The 21,681-nt window shown below is 38.9% G+C and overlaps 1 protein-coding gene across 1 annotated transcript; it reads right to left on the reverse strand.

Annotated features, from left to right (window-relative positions):
- Positions 1 to 18,441, reverse strand: LOC142079061 (solute carrier organic anion transporter family member 1A2-like). The gene is made up of 14 exons (XM_075142987.1): positions 18,382 to 18,441; positions 17,099 to 17,240; positions 15,066 to 15,198; positions 14,022 to 14,128; positions 10,659 to 10,805; positions 10,256 to 10,354; positions 9,526 to 9,759; positions 7,198 to 7,362; positions 5,480 to 5,675; positions 3,865 to 4,030; positions 2,606 to 2,790; positions 1,977 to 2,041; positions 1,295 to 1,412; positions 1 to 392 (listed from the first exon to the last, which is right to left on the reverse strand). Exons 1-14 carry the CDS (start codon positions 18,439 to 18,441, stop codon positions 233 to 235), a joined length of 1,977 nt encoding a protein of 658 aa, XP_074999088.1. The 3' UTR covers positions 1 to 232.
- Positions 18,442 to 21,681: the final 3,240 nt, after the last annotated feature.

Below are 21,681 nucleotides of genomic sequence, written 5' to 3' on the forward strand. Positions count from 1 at the left end.
CTGGCATTTCATAAGTTTTCTTATTTCTACTCCTTGTTCTTTTGCACCAAACATATTTTTCCTGTAACTTCTGTTTATGAACTGATACTTTTATACTATAATTAGGATAGAACTATGTGTAACTATTAATCTCTGTCCAAGTGTTCACTAGTTAAAGTATGAAATCTTTCGCAAGGATATATCCAAAATTTACACTGCAAGGTTTTTTCACAATATGTCTTGCTTTGAAATGTTATTTCAATGCTTCTTGTACTTTATCCTGCATTTCTACCGGTGCATTTAATAAGACTTGGCTTTCAGATTTAAGTTTCTTCTTTAAAATAAGGAGAATTAGTGCACTCGGGATATAGGACACTCCACGTAATATTGCTGGCAGGCCAAGATAGAGCCACCTGAAATAAAGGACGAGCTTCATTAAATGTCATTCATGAAAAAATAGCAAAACTATTCAGCATACATTGTTTTGTGACAATTGCCCAGCTGCTCTACAGCTTGTGGCCTGATCCTTTTGGATCTCACAGAAGATGAATCAACATGAGAACAGGGAATATATCAGTGTCAGCAAAATGGCTATTTACATCACCCAACTTCAGGCAACTAATTTAGCCAGCGAAGTTAGCCACCTGGTACCCTTATGGCTTTCTCCACAGGGGAAAGAGAGAGCCCTGAAAAGGACAGCTCAGACCACCTGAGTAAAACTCTTCGGTATTCAAGAGCTAGCATTCTTCTTCCAAATCAACCTCAACACAGTATTAAAAGGAATCAGCCTGAGGTCGTTAGTTCAACAAGACTTTTCTTCAAAATTCCCACAGTGCTCCTTGAAGGAGCAAACTACAACTACAAACGCATGAACATAGTATGCTGGGCCAATTTCCAACTTGGGTAACTATATCCTCTCTATATATTTCTCCTATATTTTAATTCAAGTACTATTTCAACCATTTTCTGTTCAAAGATATTGCATAGTCAGCCATTAAACATCTGACATTTTTCCCACAAGGGCTTACTGCTTTAATTTTTTTATCAGAATTCAGTGTTTTAAGGTCTGTTCTCATAAAGGGTCATTAGTGAATGTAATCATGGCACCAGAACATTTCTGTTCAAAGGGTGCTCCAATGTCTGTGGCAAAGGTTGCACTTGACAAATAAAGCCAATGCCAAAGAGAAGTGTTGTATCAAATCTTTAACACAGGAGCAGTTTGTCTACTAGGAAAAGATAAAGAGCGAACAATTATATCTCTGTGCATGTAATAATACAGGAAGAGGGAGAAATTAAAAAAAGGTAGCAAATATACCTGTATGTGACAATGTCGTACATCCTACATGCACCTTCTCCACCACAAGTCATAGTACCCCACTTCAAGCAAGTGGTATCTATCAAAGCTCCAAAATAAATGGGAGATGGAATTCCAGCTAAAAAGGATATTAGCAATGTTTTTGTGAACAGCGTATTTTTTCTGATTAGCAGATACACTATAGAACCTATGCTGTTTCTCACCTACTCCATCTGTCCTGTCCTCTTGCAGCATGAACCATGTTCTCTGTATTTCTTAGGTTCTCTCTTCTTCCTTATCCACTTACCTTCAACCAAAGATTTTATTTCCTGTTGCCTGTTTAACAATACATACATGCTACAACATGGACTGTGATTCCTATTCAAAACTCAACATTTTCTCTCATAGGTGAGAGAGTGAGTGTTGTGTTTGATAAACGTATAACAAGAGTGACAGAATGTAAAATGGCTTTCAGATGAAAGGCAGATGTAGTCAGCCTATTACCCAGTATAAATAAATGCAAACTGAAAGCTGTTCTAATTTGTCATGCTGCCTAGATCTGTAAAAAAACCCAAATTCTTCCTGATCAAAGGCACTCCATAAAAGTACACTCCTGTGCCATGCCCATAGCCCTGATGTGATTCTTAACTAACTCTAGATCAGACCTAACTGTGCTTCTGAAGTATGTTAGAGCTTTTCTTACCAAATACTCTTGAAGCTAGTCCATGGATACCCACTCCAAATGACTTTTCTTCAGGCTTTAGAGACCTGTATGATAATTACATTGTACAACAATTAGTGGAGGTGATATTAATAAGAATGTTTACCTCTGTTGTTTTTTTTTTTAAATCAGACTCTTCATCACATTAGGCCCAAACTATTCTAATTAGAGCACTGGAAAAAGTTAATTATCCTCATTAGGTGACATTTTCTGAAGTTCCTTAACTAAGACTGCCAAATCACAAAAGAAAAAGCTATTGCCCCAGTATCATCCACTTGGACTGAGGCCAGCGCAAAGTGCAAGATAGTTGTGCCTTAATCAACATCATGTTGATGTGATCAGTAAACACATGGGTATCACACAGCTCTCAGTATCTCAGTGCACTGACTCAGCAGTCCTACATTAATTCAGGATACAGCTGATAGCCAGAAGCAACAACAGGTTATAAAGCTGACGTGACACTAAACCCTAACACAGCACAGAAATGACATAAGATCTTTCTATTCTTCTGTCCTCTATACACAAACTAACACACTTTTAATTCCTGGGAGTGTTTGACCTCAGAATAAAAAGTCCAGTAGGTTTCTTAAGATAAGGACGTTTTACTGTACCTTATTAAGACCATGTACCCAGGCATGGCTGCTAAGGAAAAAATGAAGCTGCAGACTAATGACAATATTAAAAAATAATGAAGCATCTTGTCACAGTTTTCTTCTCCATCACACTGGCCCAGAATTGCAGAGACATTTTGCGATGAAAACCCTGAGGCTGCAACACAGGTGCAGTTTTCAAATACCTGTCAAAAGAGTATTTTAATCACACAGACTTGTCAAAACTCACACACCGAGTGTGAAACTCGCACAGTTGGCACCTAGCTCACTCTCCTGCACTTGAGTATGTTACACATGTGCAGCACTGCACTGCGGCCTCTCTCCCAGCCTGCCAGGCACAGGCCCAACCATCACCTCTATGTGGCGTACGGGGCTAAAGAGCGGGAGGGAGCTATGGTCCTCTTATGCGGCTGGCATTGTGCTTCCTCAAGCAGGCCAAGATCAAGAGAGCCCTCATATTTCCCAGCACAGCCTGGTTACATGGTCTTTCCAGTGCCAACAGATCTGACCCTCTTTTTCATAACCTAGTGTGCGGTCTTTCATATGCCCGAAGAGAAGAAACCAGAGATGTTTGATTGAGGCTGGGTTGCAATATTCTCACGCAAACACTTGCTTCTACTGAAATCATTGAGACTATTGCCAGAATAAGGGCTCTCAAACGTCAGCCAAGGTGAACAAGGGCACCAGTGTCTGGCCCTTACTATCCTCTAATACTTCTTTAAAATATTTGTAAAGTACAGAGGCTTTCTAAAATCTGTATGATTTGGGTTTTTATTGAACTCATTATTTTTGTTTGTTTTCAGTCTAGTTAGAATTTTTTTTTTTTATGGAAAATGTGTTATTAATTAAGATAATAAAAGTTCGATAAGACCCGGTTACTTGTTTAAATCTACAGGATAAAAGAGATTATTAAGTTTATGCTATAGAATTCCATTTTGGCTCAAATGTTCTTGTGCACTCAGGTTTCCAACTGGCAATACCTTGAGAATAATTTCTCAGTCCATTTTGAGCATTTAAGATTCCTTCAATTATTGGAAGAAAAGGAGGCTTCTTCATTATATACTTTAGTTTAAACTTTAACTAATTTTCATATTCAGTTTGGAATTTCTGTTGCCACTCAATGAATTTGTCCAACTCTATCTATCACCTTATATATCCAATTAAATGTACATGTATGGATATTTCCCACCCTATATTGATATGGATATTTCTCACCTACTATATTTCATAGTTACAGCACAATAAAATGTACGCTTTACCACACTTTTTCCAGTTCCTCTTGAAGCTTTACACCCAGCAAGACAAGGTGACACATATGTGATTCCATTGTTCCCACAAACAGGGTCCCATATTTTAAGTGGGCAATCACAATCCTTGTTGCAGCCAGCAAGAAGAGTATTTTCTGCATATGAAACTTGCTCTATTCTGAAATACATTTAGAAGATGAATAAATATTTCAGTAACGAAATACCTACAGCAACCCTTCGTAATTGTTAAGATTCTATTCAAGCTCACGTGTTGATCCAGGACACAATCCTACATGCTCCTATCCTGGTGTCATGCCTTTCTATCTTTCTGCAGAATGTTACATTACGTTATATTACATTATGTTATATTACATTACGTTATATTAATATTATAAATTCATAGATAGGTATGCATACCTTACAGCATTTTTCTCATTTATGGTATGCATGTACTTGATTTCTATAAGTGTTACATATACCTACATGTGCATTTTACAGACATGCAACACCTCGCAATGATTAATGGCAGGCTTCAAATTAAGAAACTGCAGATAAAGTACCCTCTGATAACTCGATAGCAATCATAGAATAGCTTGGGTTGGAAGAGACCTTTAAAGGTCATCTAGTCCAACCCCCTGCCATGAGCAGGGACATCTTCAACTAGATCAGGTTGCTCAGAGCCTCGTCCAACCTGACCTTGAAAGTTTCCAGGGATGGGGCATCCACCACCTCTCTGGGCAACTTGTTCCAATGTTTCACCACCCTCATTGTAAAAAATGTCTTCCTTATATCTAGTCTAAATCTACCCTCTTTTAGTTTAAAACCATTCCCCCTTGTCCTGTCGCAACAGGCCCTGCTAAAAAGTTTGCCACCATCTTTCTTATAAGCCCCCTTTAAGTACTGATACGCCGCAATAAGGTCTCCCTGAAGCCTTCTCTTCTCCAGGCTGAATAATGCCAACTCTCTCAGCTTTTCTTCATAGGAGAGGCGTTCCATCCCCCTGATCATTTTTGTGGCCCTCCTCTGGACCCGCTCCAACAGGTCCATGTCTTTCTTGTGCTGAGGCCCCAGAGCCGGACGCAGTACTCCAGGTGGGGTCTCACCAGAGCAGAGCAGAGGGGCAGAATCACCTCCCTCAACCTGCTGGCCACGCTTCTTTCGATGCAGCCCAGGACACAGTTGACCTTCTGGGCTGCGAGCGCACATTGTCGGCTCATGTCCAGGTTTTCGTCCACCAATCAAATTCCAGTAAATCAGCATAAGATAAAGAAAGGGTTTTGTTCCTCTGTAATTCTGAAATTGCATTCATGTATGCCTAATTTGATCAACAACTTCTTATTTTTACCTGCAGTTACATGACTTGAACGTATAATTATATTAGTATAAGAATTAATACGGACATGCAATTGCATGAGTCTTGATATGGATCTCTTTTTTAATACACTTTATTGTTTAAAACAGGGATAATAGAAAATAGACCTATTGTCTCATGCAAGTGAAAAGCTTTTAGAATTTAGATCATGAAACTAAAATGTTGCAAAACTATGGAGTCCCTGGACGATTCTTGACAAGAAAAATAATTCCAGTGTCTTAAGATTTAAGTCCTCTTGTGTCTTAAAGTACATACCCTTCATAGGAAACTGTTAGGCCAGCAACTGGTGAAGTATCACAGACAGTCCAATAGGCAGCAAAGTAGAGAAGATATTCCAGTAAAGATACCCAAAATGCTATGTTGGCAGCCTGATAGATATGGATCTTGAATTTCTTCATGAATAAGCCTCCAAAAAAATACCCAACGCATATAACTGGTAAATTGTAAACACCTATTTAAACAAGTGAAACTTCCATGTTAAAATAAAGGAGACCATCAAAGCTACTCATAAGGGAAGACTGTGTTTGGCAAAGACTCATGTGACTGAATAATTTAACTACAGTCAGAAATGGATCTCTACTAGTTCCCTTGCATACCCAAAACTTCTGCCAAAGTCAACAGCAGTTGGGAACTACTTGGAGAGTGAGCTAGAGGGTAAGACTGAAATGGTTCATTGGAAAATTGCAATCTAAAGTTGCAATCTAGTTCCAACACACAAAAAAAAAAAAAAAAAAAAGGCACTGTTTTAATACTAGCTGAGAGAGAAACTCAACAGAAAGATAAGCTAGTGGAGCACATCTTGGTGCACACTGAGCATCACAGAAAGGAGGAACAGACTTTCAGTTTTGATATGAGGTTACTGAACGTGCTCTCACGCTTCTTTGCTGTTTGATACTTTAATGAAGCAAAGACTAACTGAAAGACATTTAGGAAGTAGCTGCCTGAAAAACAAACCAGCAGTGCAATGTCAACGCCACACAGGTAACATGTATGATAGTTACACATCTTTGGATGCACAGCTTCAAAACACTGGTTACAGAGGGCAACAGTAATACTCGTAAGGTCTGGGACATTCTGTGTAGCAGGTTTTAAAGAAAATGGTGCAGCTGCTGTGAAAGATGACCACTGAGTTAAGGAACAGAAGTATGGCTAGATGTATTTTAAGATGTTTCTTCTATAATGATTAGATAAATTCTAGTCTAATTAAATCACTGCAGTTAAACAAGGGAACTGAGAGTTTAAGACATGATAAAGTGAACCATAGAAAGGCTCCTACAGTTTCAGGATATTTGCTTTGTGCTACAACTACTTGCCATTACCATTTCCCAATGCATGACACCTCCTTGTCCTCACTCATAAAAAAAGACAAGCTGATAAAGAAGAGACAAAAAAAGACAGCTATTTGGTCAGTGCTTTACTTCCACAGAGTTCTGTATATGAAAGAGGATCTGAGGCTTTCAGAAGGCCCAAGACCAATACCTGAGGAGTGGAGATGATGGGAAGTGTTGAAGATCACTGACAATTTTAGCTGTGCATAGGTTCAACCCATCTATGGCTTAAGAGTTCTAGCGACGTCATTTTCATGAACATAAAATGTACCCTTTACTTTATAGTATACTTTTTAATCAAGACAATATAATCAAGATAATTGGGCCCACGCTCTCTTGATGCAAATTAGCATATCATCTTTGAGATCAGTGGTGCAAGTTTTACATCAGCTGAATTTTCTGGGCCAATTCAAAAGATGGGAAGTGGATTATTAAATTCTGCACAGAAAATCAGGAGATGTTTAGCAGAAAATGCATGATTATTTAGAAATGCTTTGTAGTGTGGAATCTCTCACTTGTAGAAGCATTTGACCTTAGTATGTATATGTAGTATGTATACATGAATATATATATATATAAATAGAGAGAATTTGCAGAGAGACATCAGTACTTGGTAGAACATAACAAAGTAAAATGCAAATGTACCAATTAAAAAGATGGCATCCGATGCAGATTTTCCAAACTGCTGTTCCAAATATTTGGGCATGAAGGATATCATGCCATTGAAGGCACTGAACTGTAACACAGTTATGCATATAAATAACATATACACCAGGTTGTGAAACAGAGCCTTGAGGAACGGGATGAAATCTGGAATGAAATAATTTAATGAGTTAGTGTGATGCTTTATGAAATTAATCACCCATTGCTCAGTGTGGCTGAGGGGGGAAGAGGGAAATAGGAACGGTCCTTAATTGGATCAGGCTAATTCTTGTGCTTTGCCAGACACCACAGGCCAAAGATTACTTGCTTAACGCAGGCTACTCCAACATGTCTCTTCTACACAAAGATAGCCATGCACACACACATGCAAACTAATGCATGTTGCTGCTTATAAAAAAATCACAGAAATAATCTTATCGTAAAAGTTTCCTGAAACTTTTTAGCTGTATAGTGACCGAACTTTTCACCTACAGATTTGCAGCAGCAGCTACTCGTCCGCCATTCCTAATCCTTTTTCTCTCATCCCATGCCCTCAGAGCATTCACCAAAACCCCTTTCCTGCACCTGGCATGCGAAAGGAATACAAGGGGAAAGGGGAGCAAATGCACTAGATAGCTGTGACAACCTGCCCCCAGAGACCTGATCACCGATTTTGGTTATTGCTACTGTCAGTGATGGGGCAAAAGAGGCCTGAAGAGGGAGGTGACCACAGTTATTCCCACCATACTCTCAAAGTCTGGATCCGCCAGTCTTCAACCAAGTAAGCATCTGAGAAACTAATTTACACAGGTCTTTTCTCTGCGTAATGCCTATTAAGTCAGGATCTGAACCATAAAAAAACCCCACAGTTCCTCTTTGTCTAACATTCTCCATTAATTAATGTGCTGAGCTATTGTCAAGAAACTCTGCAGAAAAACATAAGCATCTGTAAAATAATGACTGTGCTTCATTGAAAGTGTACCGCTTAGGAAGGATATATCTATTTCAGAGGTAGGCAAGTATCTTACTAGAAGAGGATCTGTGTGCAAGTCTTGCAAAAATGAGTCAAATATCTGAAACACTATAAATAGGCTGTATTATTTATATATGCCATGCAGTTTATAATCAGAGCTTTCTGAGGAATAGATTAATTTTAACTGTAAATACTTCAATTTTCAACTTGAAATCCTTGGGGATATTAAAAAGTTGTCTGAACGCGTCCTGGTCAACTAGCTCTAAGTGGCGCTGCTTGAGCAGGGAGTTGGACCAGGTGACCTCCAGAGGTCTCTTCCAACCTCAACCATTCTGTGAAATGAAAAGATTCTTAATTCAGGATATTCAGGGACAGTGGACATTCACACCAACACAAGGAGGGAACGATGATGAAAACATAAGCTCTGAAGGGACTCTGGAGTACTAGGATCCACAGTCTGAGCTAGGAACCTTTCCTCACCAGAGCAGTACTTTATTCATGGATTCATTTAAGGCTACATGACAGCAAAGATGCTGTGTTTCTCAAAATGAAGTTGCAATATCAGCCAAGATCCGAGTACTCACTCTGAGTGTGGTGAATTTGCAGGGCTCAGCTTGAAACACCATGGAGAGGTAACTGGCACTTGGCACTTACTTTCTGAAAATGAAGATCCTGTCAAGGGGCCCTGAGCTGGGTATACTGAATCATGAGACTACACTGAAGATCATAGCCTTTGATCTATTTTATTCACTTACGTTTCCAACTAGCACAAAAAATGGAAGAAAAAAAAATTGCTTCCTACAGACATATAGATCTGAAAGACCACAGATGTGAATGTTGCCAGCGGTAACATAAATAAATGTAAGTCAAATAGATCCTTGTTCAACAGCCATTAAATGTTTATGAGACACTTAAGCACCTGTGAATTCCCTTTTATGGCTTTAAGTTGGACTCAAGAAATGCACAAGACTTGTGCTGGTTTTCTGGTTTTCCGCACAGTGAATGTGGGGTACAAACAACTAATCTGCAACTTGTCCACAGATCACTGAGGTGTAATATCCTTAACCAGATTTCAGTGTATTAATCCTCTACCAGGAAGAAAAGCTCCAGATCTACAGACACCTGAAATGCAGGAGGGGGAAAGGAGTGAATTCAGATCCTACATCTATGAAATTAGCTTTCTTCCTCTGCAAGGAGCCATTCTAAATCCCTGCGCAAATCCTTTGTACTACAGAGAGATGAAAAACAGAGTATGCGTTTCATACCTTGGACCCATCTTTACTTACAAAAATACACAGACATAGTTCACACCTTAAGAACTAAATTAAGAAGGAAAAAAAAAATACAATATAACTTGCCTTTAGCAATTTCATACATGGTCTGTTTGGCTTCATTTTTATCATTTTCTTGCAATAGTTCTACATTTTTTTTACTTGTCTCCTCAGGTTCATTTGTTTCTCCTTCCTTCACAAGTGACTTGGGCAAAAACCAAAAAGGTATTCCTGCAAGAAGATTCAGTGCTGCACAAATCAAAACGCCCAGCCACCATGCTCCAACCCAGCTGGCATCAGTAGTTGTTATAGTTATGTCCTCTATAAAAAAACCAAACAAACAAACAAAAAAAAACCACACAACAAAATCACATATTTTACATTAGTTCATCAACATTCTTTGCTGTCATTGTGTGTTTTCCTAGTCATCTCTGACATGTGATATATTAAAAGCATTTTAAGGATGCTTAAAATGAGGCTGATGAAAGAATAGTCCCAGTTTTCTTTTCTAATGTTGCTAATTTTCTGGCAAATTTCAGTGTTTTGTATTAAATCAATTCTAGCCCTTTCCTATGTTAAGCCAGATGACACAATTGTTCGTCAAATAATTTATATGCAAATTCATTTGTCTATGTGTGAATTCAGGCCTTTTATTGAATTGAATATTATACACAGATTTTCCATTCTAAAAGAAACATCAGCAAACTCAGATAAAATGAAGACACCTCATATTAGCAAAGAAACATCTTTTAATGTTGATAAATACACCATCATGGCTACTGATTTATGTGTAAGATTTTACATATTCATCCATTACCTGCATCTACTGATCCCAGATCAAGAAACAGTTCTGCACAGAATGATGCCAACAAGAAACCAAGGAAGGGGCCGATTACAGTTGCTGTATGTAGACATCCTAAAGTATGAAAAGGAGAAAACATACTAAATTAGAACCCAGACATAATTATTTTCTTGGAATTGTTATATACGTTTAGGATAGCTCTACTGAATAGACATTTGTGCCTAAAAATGGCCTCATTTCGACAAGTGCATCTCTAGTTAAATTACAAGTTCTACAGCATTATTATTTTGATAAGGCAGTAATGTTCTTCTGTCTTCCTTTATTGGACTGAAGGAAGTTGTAATAACCCTCTTTTTTGCCTTTGTTTATGTGTGTGTTTATTTGGGGGAGGGGAGTTATCACAATAGGGTAGATTTACCCAGGTAGAAAGGCGAATTCTCTGCTTTGGCAAAATCCTCCAAATATGAAATGCCTAAAGGCATGATGGGGGTTTCACCCATTCCTCGTACTATGTTTCCAACCATCACAAATATCCACAGCAAGGACCCAGGCTCTTTTTCACATTCTGTGAATGACATAAGAAGACAGAATTAATGTTTTAAATCCAACTATTAATTAAATTCTAGAGACGAAGACAAAGAATTGACTAACAGCTTAAACTTTGATGGGTAGGTCTGTCCTGTAAAACGGGGAAATAAGTAGTCACAAACTTGAAAGGCTCCAGAACTGGAAGAAGCTGTCGCACTTGCTGGAGTAGAGTTTAAATCCCATCCCTCTCCATGCCATACCGTGTCCAACCACCTGGCAGTCCAACCACTGCATAAGCTAGGCCCTTCCCTTTACTTAGTTCCCTCACCAAAACTGCCATTTTCATGTTGGTGGAGAGAACAGTGTGCCTGAACATCAGTGATGAAGGGATGAAAAATCATGCCTGACTAACCTGATCATCTTCTACAACAAAGTAATACTTGCTGTTAACATGGGGAGGGCAGTGGGTGCTGAAGTCTACCTGGACTTCAGCAAAGCATTTGCCACTGTTTCCCATAGCCTTGTCCTAAACAAACTGGCAAGATACAGACTGGAGGGACAGTCTGCGAGATGGGTGGGAAATTGGCTCATAGGCCACACTCAGAGGGTGGTGATCAATGGCTTTTACTCAGACTGGCAGCCTGTCACAAGTGGGGTCCCCCAGGGATAAATAGGGACCCCCACACTACTCAACATCTTCATAAACGATCTGGATTATGGGATTGAAAGCACTGTCACCAAGTTTGCTGATGACACCAAACTGGGCGGTGAGGTGGACACATGAGGAGGGAGAGCTATCTTGCAGAGAGACCTAAACAGTCTGGAAGAGTTGGCTAGTAAGACCAGTATGACTATCTCTCTGAAATTCAGGAGTCTTTTGCAATGATTCAGGTAATTAATTGTTGCATAAAGCCTGCATGTTGTCATTCGATCATAAGAACATTGTCTGAAATAAAACAGAACACTTCCTGATTTCAGGAAGGTGCCACCATTTGCTTCCAACAAAGCAAGTTTTGGTTTACTAATGTTCATAAGCCCCCAGAAAAGCGCACGGAGAGTAAATTCCTCTGTGTCTATATCATTGGCTGTTTGCTGGTAACTTCAACCAGCGCTCCGTACAATGGTCCTCACCACCTGGAAACCCTAGCTTAGACCCTTACCACAAAGCTCTGTTCTAGCACTACAGATTTTTACCTTGCACATCAATGACCTCCCTATCCAGAAATTTCATCTGTCCTGATGCTATTTGTTCAGGTATCCAATTTCAGATTTGTGACATCTTGCGGACAATGCAAATACTGATTAGGCAATAATATACAAATTCCACCATAACTGGTGCATGACACCAAAAGTTACAGAAAGGTTTTCTACCTCCATCACACCTCTGCAACTCAGAAGGTCAGTGTTTCCCTGAGCAGGCACCCACTGGAACATAGCCTGCAATCTGCCCATCTGGGCACCGCTCTGAGGAAGTTTCTGACTCACTGTGATCTTTATACAACTCTCTATCAAAATCAAGATCCATAACAATATATCTGGCCAGCCTGCTGAATCTATCTGGGGATCTAGCTCTCATTTATTCACATCCATCCTCCTACATAACTCAACAGAAGAATACTGTGCTGCAGCACAATCCTGTTTGTCCCACATCAGGACAGTTATATCAGGAACTATTATGACCTTTAGTACTTTCTTTCTTTCCCTGACCTTGGATTTCTTCATCCCATACAGTCTGCTTCAGATTCCACTGTTCTCTATGGCCCTCTTTGTCATTCTGAGACTTCTCAGTGCCAATTTGTTAACAAATAAAAATGGGCTTTGTTAGCAGCAACTGATGACTTTCTAAATGAAAGCATTACTGTTCAGAGATCAAGCCTGGATCTCCTGTATCAATGTCAGATTGCTGTCAGCAAACATGGGTGAAGCAATCCACACGCAGATGTGGTCAAATTCAAACCAGTTTTTGCATCACCCAGGAAATGGACTCATATGTATGAACGTCACAGTTTTGCTTGTCCATAAACTAATAGAGAAATAATCACGTTACCCAAGTATAGTCATAGGCTTGAGGACCTATGGGTTCTAGTGTGTAAATTGAATGGCTGTATAATTTAAAAGAAAATGCTTTAGCTAACTATGCCTTAATTTGTGCATTTATAAAATGAAGAAAAACAGCATCTGAAATCTTCAAATGAAAGATTAATTCCAAGTGTTATTAAGTATTCACTTTTCTCAACTTTTCATTGTGAAGATGGAAAAATTAATGCCTTAAGTGACATGCAGTCTTAGAAAGCTTGGAAGCCACATCCATTACTAAATGGAGACACAGAAAACTACAGTACAATGCTATGGTTTGATGTCACTGTGTACATACAACATTACAGCAGTGTGATTCAGCTTTAGCACACATTGATGGAACACCATCACAAAATATAACAATTAACTGTGGGATTCATTTCACCTAACTTTTGCCACGCACCAATCATCTAAGTTTCCAACAGTCAGTAGGCACATCCAGGAGGCAATCTGACCCACCCTAAAGTAAACAGCAAGGGACACACTCTGCAAGAGCTTTGTAGTCTCCTTTGACCACCTATCAAGGGAGCCTAAAGAGATGGTTCAGACTAAATGCTTCCCTTTGAGGTAGCTAAAGAGATTAATCCCATCCTCAGTGTGAGGATTTTGTGCGTGATCATTTAATTGCCTCTGAGTCTTTTGACTTCATGGTAGTTACTTTATATGCATACTGCTAGTGCACATACATGTTTCAGTCTCCCAAATAAGTTTCAGCCTAGTTTAAACTATTTTCTCTTCTCTAAAAGGAAGTGGGATCTACTTTTTTGCTCTGCCTCTATTTCTCATTCTTTTATTTCTTGTGTGGTACAATGAAAAAGTGTCCTGATGACTTTTACCCATTGTCCAAATACGTTTCCCACCTCCTCATAGTATCACAGTATTTCAAGTCAAAAAGAGGAACATTTGTGAGACAACCTGGTGTTATATTTCCCCAAAGTGGACTGACAGGGATGTTAACTGATCTGTTCAGAGACTGTGAAAACTGCATGAAAAAAAGCTACAGCTCTGGAGTTACAGACTAAAGAAACAAGAAGGCTAGGAAATTTCCTGACCTCTAGTTTTTATGCCTGATCAAAAGTATGACCCTGAAATATTTGCTAATAAAAATAAAATCCTATTTATTTAAACACTATAAAAACTGAGGAAAAAGTATTAGTAGGCATAGGAAGAGTCATACCTGTTGATGGTTCCTCTGTAGGTAAAGAGAACAAGCTTTGATTAACAAGGCACAGAGGCATGACTGAAAAATTCTCCCATGGTGAAATACTGCTTTCAATACGATACCTGTTTGAATCAAAGGAAAGCATGTATAGGTTAAGAAGAAATACATCAGAACCACCTCATAAATCTGTACTTCAGCAATGAAGCTACCTATATGAAGAGTGTGTAGCTATAGGAAGAAGGAAACCCACGTCAAAACTTAACTGAGACTCAGTAACAAATCAGGCTAGGAACAAAGGAACTGTAGCAGGGAATCAACGCAGTGTTTTATCCAGACTGTTATCTAGCCTCTAACATAATCTTGTACCAGATGCTTCAGGAGAAGTTGATGAAACACCCTAACAAAATCCCTCATATCATCTTCTCTCTGACTCTTCTTACATTCTAATCCAATTTACACCCCAAGCAGAGGGTGCCACCAAGGCTGTCAGAGCCATACCACATTGGACATAACAAGGTCAGAGGATCTTCTTTTCTCAGAAGATATCTCACTGATTAAAATATAGACAAGCCTAAATGATTGTTTTGTTAAGCCAAGCAAAAAAAGTGAAAAAGTGGTTAAAGAATCATTATGGTCTGTAAAGGCCTTGCCAACCCGGCAATCAGGTAAGATTTGTCATCCAGGCTCCAGACCAAAGACATCTTTAAAAATCATCTGGTACTGCCCATCCAAGCAGATAAGAGCTAGTAGTGTAATGTGACAGTATCACCGGCCGCTGTTTCTTCAGAGAGTCCACACAAGAGGTAGCACAAGGATGATGGCAAGGCAAGGCAAGGGCAAGGGAAGGTGCCCAGCACAGGGGTGACTCTCCTCAGGAAGTGATGACTGACTTTTGAAGCCATCTCAGAAGCAAAACAAAACAAGCTGCTCTACAATTATCATATCGTACCCATGTTCAGCAATGTCTCTCTCAATAAGCAATACTATTTCAGGGGAGAAGTTATGGATTAAGGCAAGTAAGGATCACAGAAGCTGCTGTGAGCTAAGCAAAATACTCACCTTCCAAACAGGAAATGAGGAAGTGATATCAAAAGACATCCAAATGACAGAATTGTGCAGCCCAAAGCAATTATTCTGGGTCTGTGAAGCTTTGCTCCAAAGTAACTCACAAATGCTATCAGCAGCAAGTTGCCTGCAAAAAGAACCTGGTCCTTATTTACAAACCAAGGCATCTTTATATCTTTTAAAGTGCAACAGAAATTTGAGTATACTCAACATCTCTTACTTCCTGTCTTGTAAAAACTAACTAGACAGGGAACTGCCTAAACGATGCAGTAATTCCCTCCTATCTGTGATCTTTTTCTGGGAGAATTACACCACGTGGAAAGAATGTGAGAATAGAAGGCAGAACGGAAAAGAGATCAGGGTGAAAGAGACTTTTGACTGCACCTATGTAAAGAAGAAATTTCCCACTACTTTGCATAGAGATCAGGCCCAGGGGCTGCAGAATAATAGCTGGTTTAGGAAATTATTCTCCTAGGATACTCTATTTTGCAATGTGTGGGAAAATACAGAACTATATACTCAAGTGTTTTTGTACTGAAAATAATAAACACAAGATGACAAACAAAGAAAAAAAGAATAATAAATTAATATTAATTTCAGTAATAGTTTAAAAGGAATTAAAAAATACAGATTTTTGTACCTAGTACCATTTAAAAATACAAATGGGCTAAAAATCTTCATTCTCTTCTCCAATTCCACTTCAGAATCAGCTGATTTTCTATATTCTTCATTTATTGCTATGCAACTGAGAAAAGAATCAAGCTTCATGTTATGAATCAGGTCCCATAAAAATAACAATTTAGTAATCATACACCTGTTAATTTTGTGATCTTTTTGTCAAAAGAACAAAACCATGTCTCTGAGTGATGAGCATCATTCTCTGAAAGAAGGTAACATCTTTTTTATGTATGATTGCTGGACTGACCGTATTGAACCAGTGGCTTGAATTATACTTAAAGACATACACTTACACGGTCCTAATGAGTTCCTTATGTCTGCCACATACACTGACTCTTATTAATGTGATTATTCACAGTTATTTTACATCCTTGGAGAAAAGAATGCCACAACTTGTTATAGAAAAGTATATATGAGAGGATAATTTATTTAAAATAATAATCCTTTTACATACTACTTTATTAATCTTGGCCATTTCATATTTCTTAAAGTCTCCTCCTTATCAAAAGCAAGAATATATTCTGGGTATTCCTTCTCTATCATAACTTTGAGCTGCCCCATCAGACTGCTTTGCAGGCAGCAGCACGGTGTTGCCAACAGTTTCTTCTTCTTGCACATGCAGATATAGGAGGCCAGGAAAAGGGAGGGAAGGAGCCTTGTCTCCCCTCCCCACCAGTGTATATGAGCCATTTCCTCACCTGAGCTAGGGATAATAAAGATACACATTGTGACTTTAAGGGTATAAAACACATCCTCTGAGAATCTCTCTTTAGATGGGTTTGAAGCTTTTGTTTGGCTTTTGTGGCCGTGACAAGGCATAAGCCTGTCACTGGGCAATAAAATTCACTGATAGGCAAGGTAAGGGTCACTAACAGTAGAACTGGAAACGTTCTTTACAGTCATACAGGTATGAAATCTTGAAATATTTTTGAGTTTGAATAAGGAGACAATCCACTCCAACCAACTTTGAGGTCACTGATCAAAAGAAGTGTAAAACGCTAAATATGACCTTAAATTCAAACAAAGTTTATAAAATCTTTCTGTTTTTTTAGTTGATTCAGTATAAAGTTCATAAAGTAGTTCTATTGCGTTAGCTGCTCTGTCATACCTTAAGCTAGTGCAGAAATTAGATGAACCAGTTTTTAATCCTAAAATTCCTCATTTAAGTTGTCCTGTTAAGTTTCCAAAACAGTAAATACGTAAGTACCAGCTGAAATAGTAGAACAGATTTGGTCAATATTGTCACATACAGCAATTGACAGATTGCTGTGGACATGAGAGTCACTAACACATGCTCAGCCAACATATTATATTTTCAAAGAATAAGAAATATTAAAATGAGTGATTACCAATTTCAAAGCTTCCATTAATGATCCCCACTAAAGAAGCCGGAATATTAAATTGTCTCTCAATCTGTGTGTACATGCTGTTCATGTAAGCACCAGACATTGTTTTACCAACAAATGCAAGTGATAGCGCCAGAAGAAATACCTAGTAAGGAAAGAGGAAAATGCATAAAGTATTCAAAGTTATATATTCAGGAATGTTCCATAGTTATTTTCCCCACCAAAGATGTGCTTCCAGATAAAACAAGTGAACAGTCCTGATCCACTGATATGTGTGTAAATACAAGTTGAAATCCCATGATCTATCCTTGTTCACAGAGTTATGGCTTCACTAAACCAAAAAAATGAAGAAAGATTTTGTTCTTCACCTGCTCCCATTGACCAAGACTGTCTTCAGAAACCTTAAGCCCCATTTCCCCAGCCGAGACAGGAGCAGCACAACCTCTCCCACAGTGTGTCTGCTGCAAGATTGCCATCTGCAGGACTGTATAACGTCTGCAGCCAGACCAGGGTGCAAAGACCTTCGCACCCTTTGCTCATCTGAATGATTAATTACTTGCAGAACTAAGATCGTTTCCTTTGATTGAATTACTTGATCGAGTATCTGCTCTCCCACCTCAGTAGAGGTCATGAGCTCAGAACAAGTAATTTCAAACAGAAGTAGTAAATAGCGTGTCCTTTCTACAAGAATCTAGTAGCAATTCACAGTAAAAAAAAAAAAAAAAAAAAGAATATATGCAGTAGTATTCAAATCCTTTTAACTTTAGGGTTCTTAATAAACAGTATTTTGAAATAAAATCTATAGTATTTTTAAATACATCTGCTGCAAATGCTAAAAAGCTTAAGTAATGTATTTGAGCTTTGAATTACTATTAAAACCAAGCTATTTTACAACCTTTTATAGAGCTTCTTGACAACTTGAATAGTCTAGGGTACATCAACAGCCAATTTTTACTGCCATGTCACAATCGGTAAGGCTCATTTCACAGGTTTAAGAAGGAATGGTAAACATGTCAGACTAGGGGGATTACACAAATTCAGAGGTGGAGCTTCAAGGGACCAATCAACCATACTTCTAACACATCACAGAGTGTAAAGTTCAGGGACATAAAAAGCAACACATGATTGCTTACAAACTTGCTTGACCTTAGTTAAGGCATTAAGGATAAGGAAAGAAACAGAACCTATTCATTCATTTAGTCTAGAATGTAACTTCTACCAAACCACTGTAAGTGCAAGCAATTACACTTGTGTGTTCATAAAAAATTGCTAAAATATTTCTATACCTTCAGCTTGGAAATGCAGCAGAATTTGTCCCCTGCACGTGGCTTCTCAGCTTCTTTCATATTGCCTTTTTTAATTGATCCCGATGTCTGTTTCTGAGTCTGTCCAAAGCTCCTATTACAGTGTTGAAAAAGAAAAAAGAAGAAAAGAAACATTTTTGTCCCATGTTTGCAAAAAATCAGATTCCTTCTATTATATTTGATATTTGAGCATCTTCCTTAAATAAATGCAAACCGGATTCCAACAAAACTGGATTCCAACAAAAACTACAAGCCTATAAACTTTATTCTAATCAAGAAAATTTGACATGTGAATGTCAGTAATGTAACAGCTAGCTATTTCTCATCAAATACTGAATGCTGTCAGCAGCATACAACCAGTAAGCAAAGAACAGAGAAAAGAGACATTCTGAGGGCAAGCTAATTTGTCTGTAATACAGATTTTCAGTCTTCTTCACAAGCATTTGGTACTGACCACTGTGGGAGACAGGACTATGAAGACCTATACGTTTGACTGACGTATACCTGTCTCCGTGGTCTTTATTTACTGTGCCTGTCTTTCCTAGCCATAAAAACGATATTTAGTTCTGCTCTGCATGTTCTATTGAGCCTCCCCTCTTCCACTGGCATCAATGTAAATTTGCTAATTTTAATAGAAACTGTATTGAAGACTAATACCTTGGCACTAAAATTAGACGGAGAAAAAATAAAACCAAAACCACCAGATCAACTTAAGTTCTAAGTGGAAACAAAGACTCCCTTCTGCTTCCCCTCCCAAGATTTGTAAAAACATCCCTTTTTATTTGTCTGCCTACTTTTAGCCATCTCCATCTTGACTTGATGGTTAGAGTTTCTGGTAGCATCAAGCCACCTGCTTTCTTACACATCTTACATATTTTCCAAAAATGTGTTCAAAGAAGGAGCAATATATTCCGGGGACTTGGATATACTTACCTACACATCTGCCTGATGGGGTAAGCTGAAAAAAACCAAGGGCAAGTGAGGGCTCTACCTTACATTTGGGATGGATATAGGTTAATTTCCTCTTTTTCGTCTCGGATACACTTTCCAAGTGTGATCTTGCGGCACCTGCTCTTCTCTATGTTTTCCACTTCATGGAGCCACAGCTGGGAAGCAAGTTGTCCTTGACAAGTCCACCAATAGGACTGAATTGCCTTTCACATTCTTCAACCCAACACCCCCCGTCAATCTCTTCAAACACTAATTTCTACAGCAATGTTAATCCTCTCAAATGTATTCCTTAACTAACTTGTTTCCTAGCAAATTCATGGGCATTAACTCCTTCTACAGCTACCTCCTCATTTTCAGTCTCTAAAAGTGTAATGCATTACTATAGCATTCCTGGAAATACTTACTTTACAATTAAGTGTAGGTGGTCAGCAACTTGGACAATTAACTATGATATATAAATAGTTTGCATTTCTGCTTTGCTTAAAGACCCTTACGCATGCTGTGCTCAATCACCAGTACTAAACTGTGCTCATACAGCTTTGCACTTTCTTTGCAATTTGGCATAAAAGTTTCTATCCCAGGGAATCGTTTAAGCCTTATCTTAACACTGTTTTATTCAGATTGTAGCCCACCTATGATGCCAAAAGGTGAGCAACAGAACAAAGATTGCAGTCCCCTATGTCTGTCCTCTTCTGCTCCTAGGAGTTGGCAATGGGATTCTGTCCCTTACTATACCAGTCCCTGCATTTCACTAACATACACAGGGAACATCATCTGGCTAATTACAGGTTCTCTCTTCTGGTGTTAAAAGAAATCAGCCAGCAACCTCCGCCCAAGTTTCTCTTGGTGCATCAGAAACATCACACTGCCCCTCATACAATTACAGATGACAAAATGGCAATGTTTGTTATGGTACAAAAAATGCATTTCAATCCATTTTTTTACTGGGAAGATTATTAAGATTATTATTTGAATAACAAAATAGAATTATTATTTCCAGCTATGTTCTTGAGGTGGTTTTCCCCAGCTTTAAAATATTTTTGTGGTCACACTTCGTCAAATGGAACTGAAGCCAACACAGACTAACAGCCTAGATTATCAGAGAGATGTAGGTGCATAACTCACTCAGCTCAGGCGCATTTACACCACACTTTAAATCCAGGATGGAACTCAGACTATCATTTCTGTGCCTAAAGGTGAACCAATAATGTTCCCACTCCCTTCTCCCATCTCCCTGCTCTCTGTTGTGCATTCATGTTGCTTTACCTTTCTTCCACTCTCCCACTCCAGGCTCTTCTGCAAACCTTTTTAACTCATTAAACAGGCGGAAATTTAATGCAGCAAAAAGACTGCTTTCCAGGTAGTGAACTGATTTGGCCTGCAGAATGGTTCAACAAGTGTCAGACCCACATAAGCAAAAGAGCAGAAAAGTGGAGCCAAGAACATGAAAAGAGAGGAGAAAGTGGGGGTGAAAGCAGAGTAGGAAAGGATGGAGAGTGAAACCTGCCCATCTGAGCACCAGTGTCACCTCAAATATTTGTAGAACTATGGTCTCAAGCCCTAACCTAAGATGCCCAGGCCAGCCCTGAACACAGCTGGCCTCCTAGGGTCAGCACAGCTGTAAGGAAATTATCTCTGAGTGAACATCCATCAGTATTTAGCAGAGGAGAGGAGAGGCAGCTTATGATACTAGGACATTCACGTTGTGACTAAGTTTTGTAAGAAACCACTTGAGGAATTTGCACAGGCATATATTTATGCAAAAGTTTGCCCTTGGGTTCCAATTGACCTACCAGCTATCATGTAAACACCTACCCTTGAATCCTACTCATAAGCCTCCAATGTCCACTGAAATTTCAGGGAAGAGGTCAATACAATCCCTCCTTATAGGATCTTACTCCTCCCGCTTCTGCACTGAGTTTGGAACATATTTATGGCAGGCTAAGAAGCTAGCTACCAGTAACATCACAACTGCCTCTTCCAGCCATCTCCACTACTGGACTAAACTTCCACAGGCAACCAGAAAGACAGTCGAGCAATCAGAAGACTTGTTTCTAGAAGACAACCACTTTACGTAGTGCACAAAGAACTAAAGCGCAGAGTGTGGACAGTTTTAGTACAGGCTACAGCTACAACGCAGATGCATGAAGTACAGCTGATGTAACTTGGGCTGAATGAGGTTGGCTTAAAAACAAAGCAGATGATACATCCTGTGTGGATCAAAGCAGGCATATTCAGTGTGGTTGACAACAGCGGCCAGGCTAGCATTGAGACACGAGTTTGGACCCATTTGTCCTACACAAACCCATAAATACATTTTATAGTTTTAAA

Source organism: Calonectris borealis, chromosome 1, assembly GCF_964195595.1.
Source record: "Calonectris borealis chromosome 1, bCalBor7.hap1.2, whole genome shotgun sequence".
Lineage (NCBI taxonomy): Eukaryota > Metazoa > Chordata > Aves > Procellariiformes > Procellariidae > Calonectris > Calonectris borealis.

What these genes read in the sequence shown, in the direction of transcription:
- LOC142079061 (XM_075142987.1), bottom strand. Translation starts at nt 18,441, where the DNA reads ATGAAAGAAGCTGAGAAGCCACGTGCAGGGGACAAATTCTGCTGCATT. An exon ending in CCTCATTTCCTGTTTGGAAG is followed by an intron (nt 14,129 to 15,065) that starts GTGAGTATTTTG and finishes TGATTCAAACAG; the next exon opens with GTATCGTATTGAAAGCAGTA. An exon ending in GGATGCCATCTTTTTAATTG is followed by an intron (nt 5,676 to 7,197) that starts GTACATTTGCAT and finishes TTGTTTAAATAG; the next exon opens with GTGTTTACAATTTACCAGTT.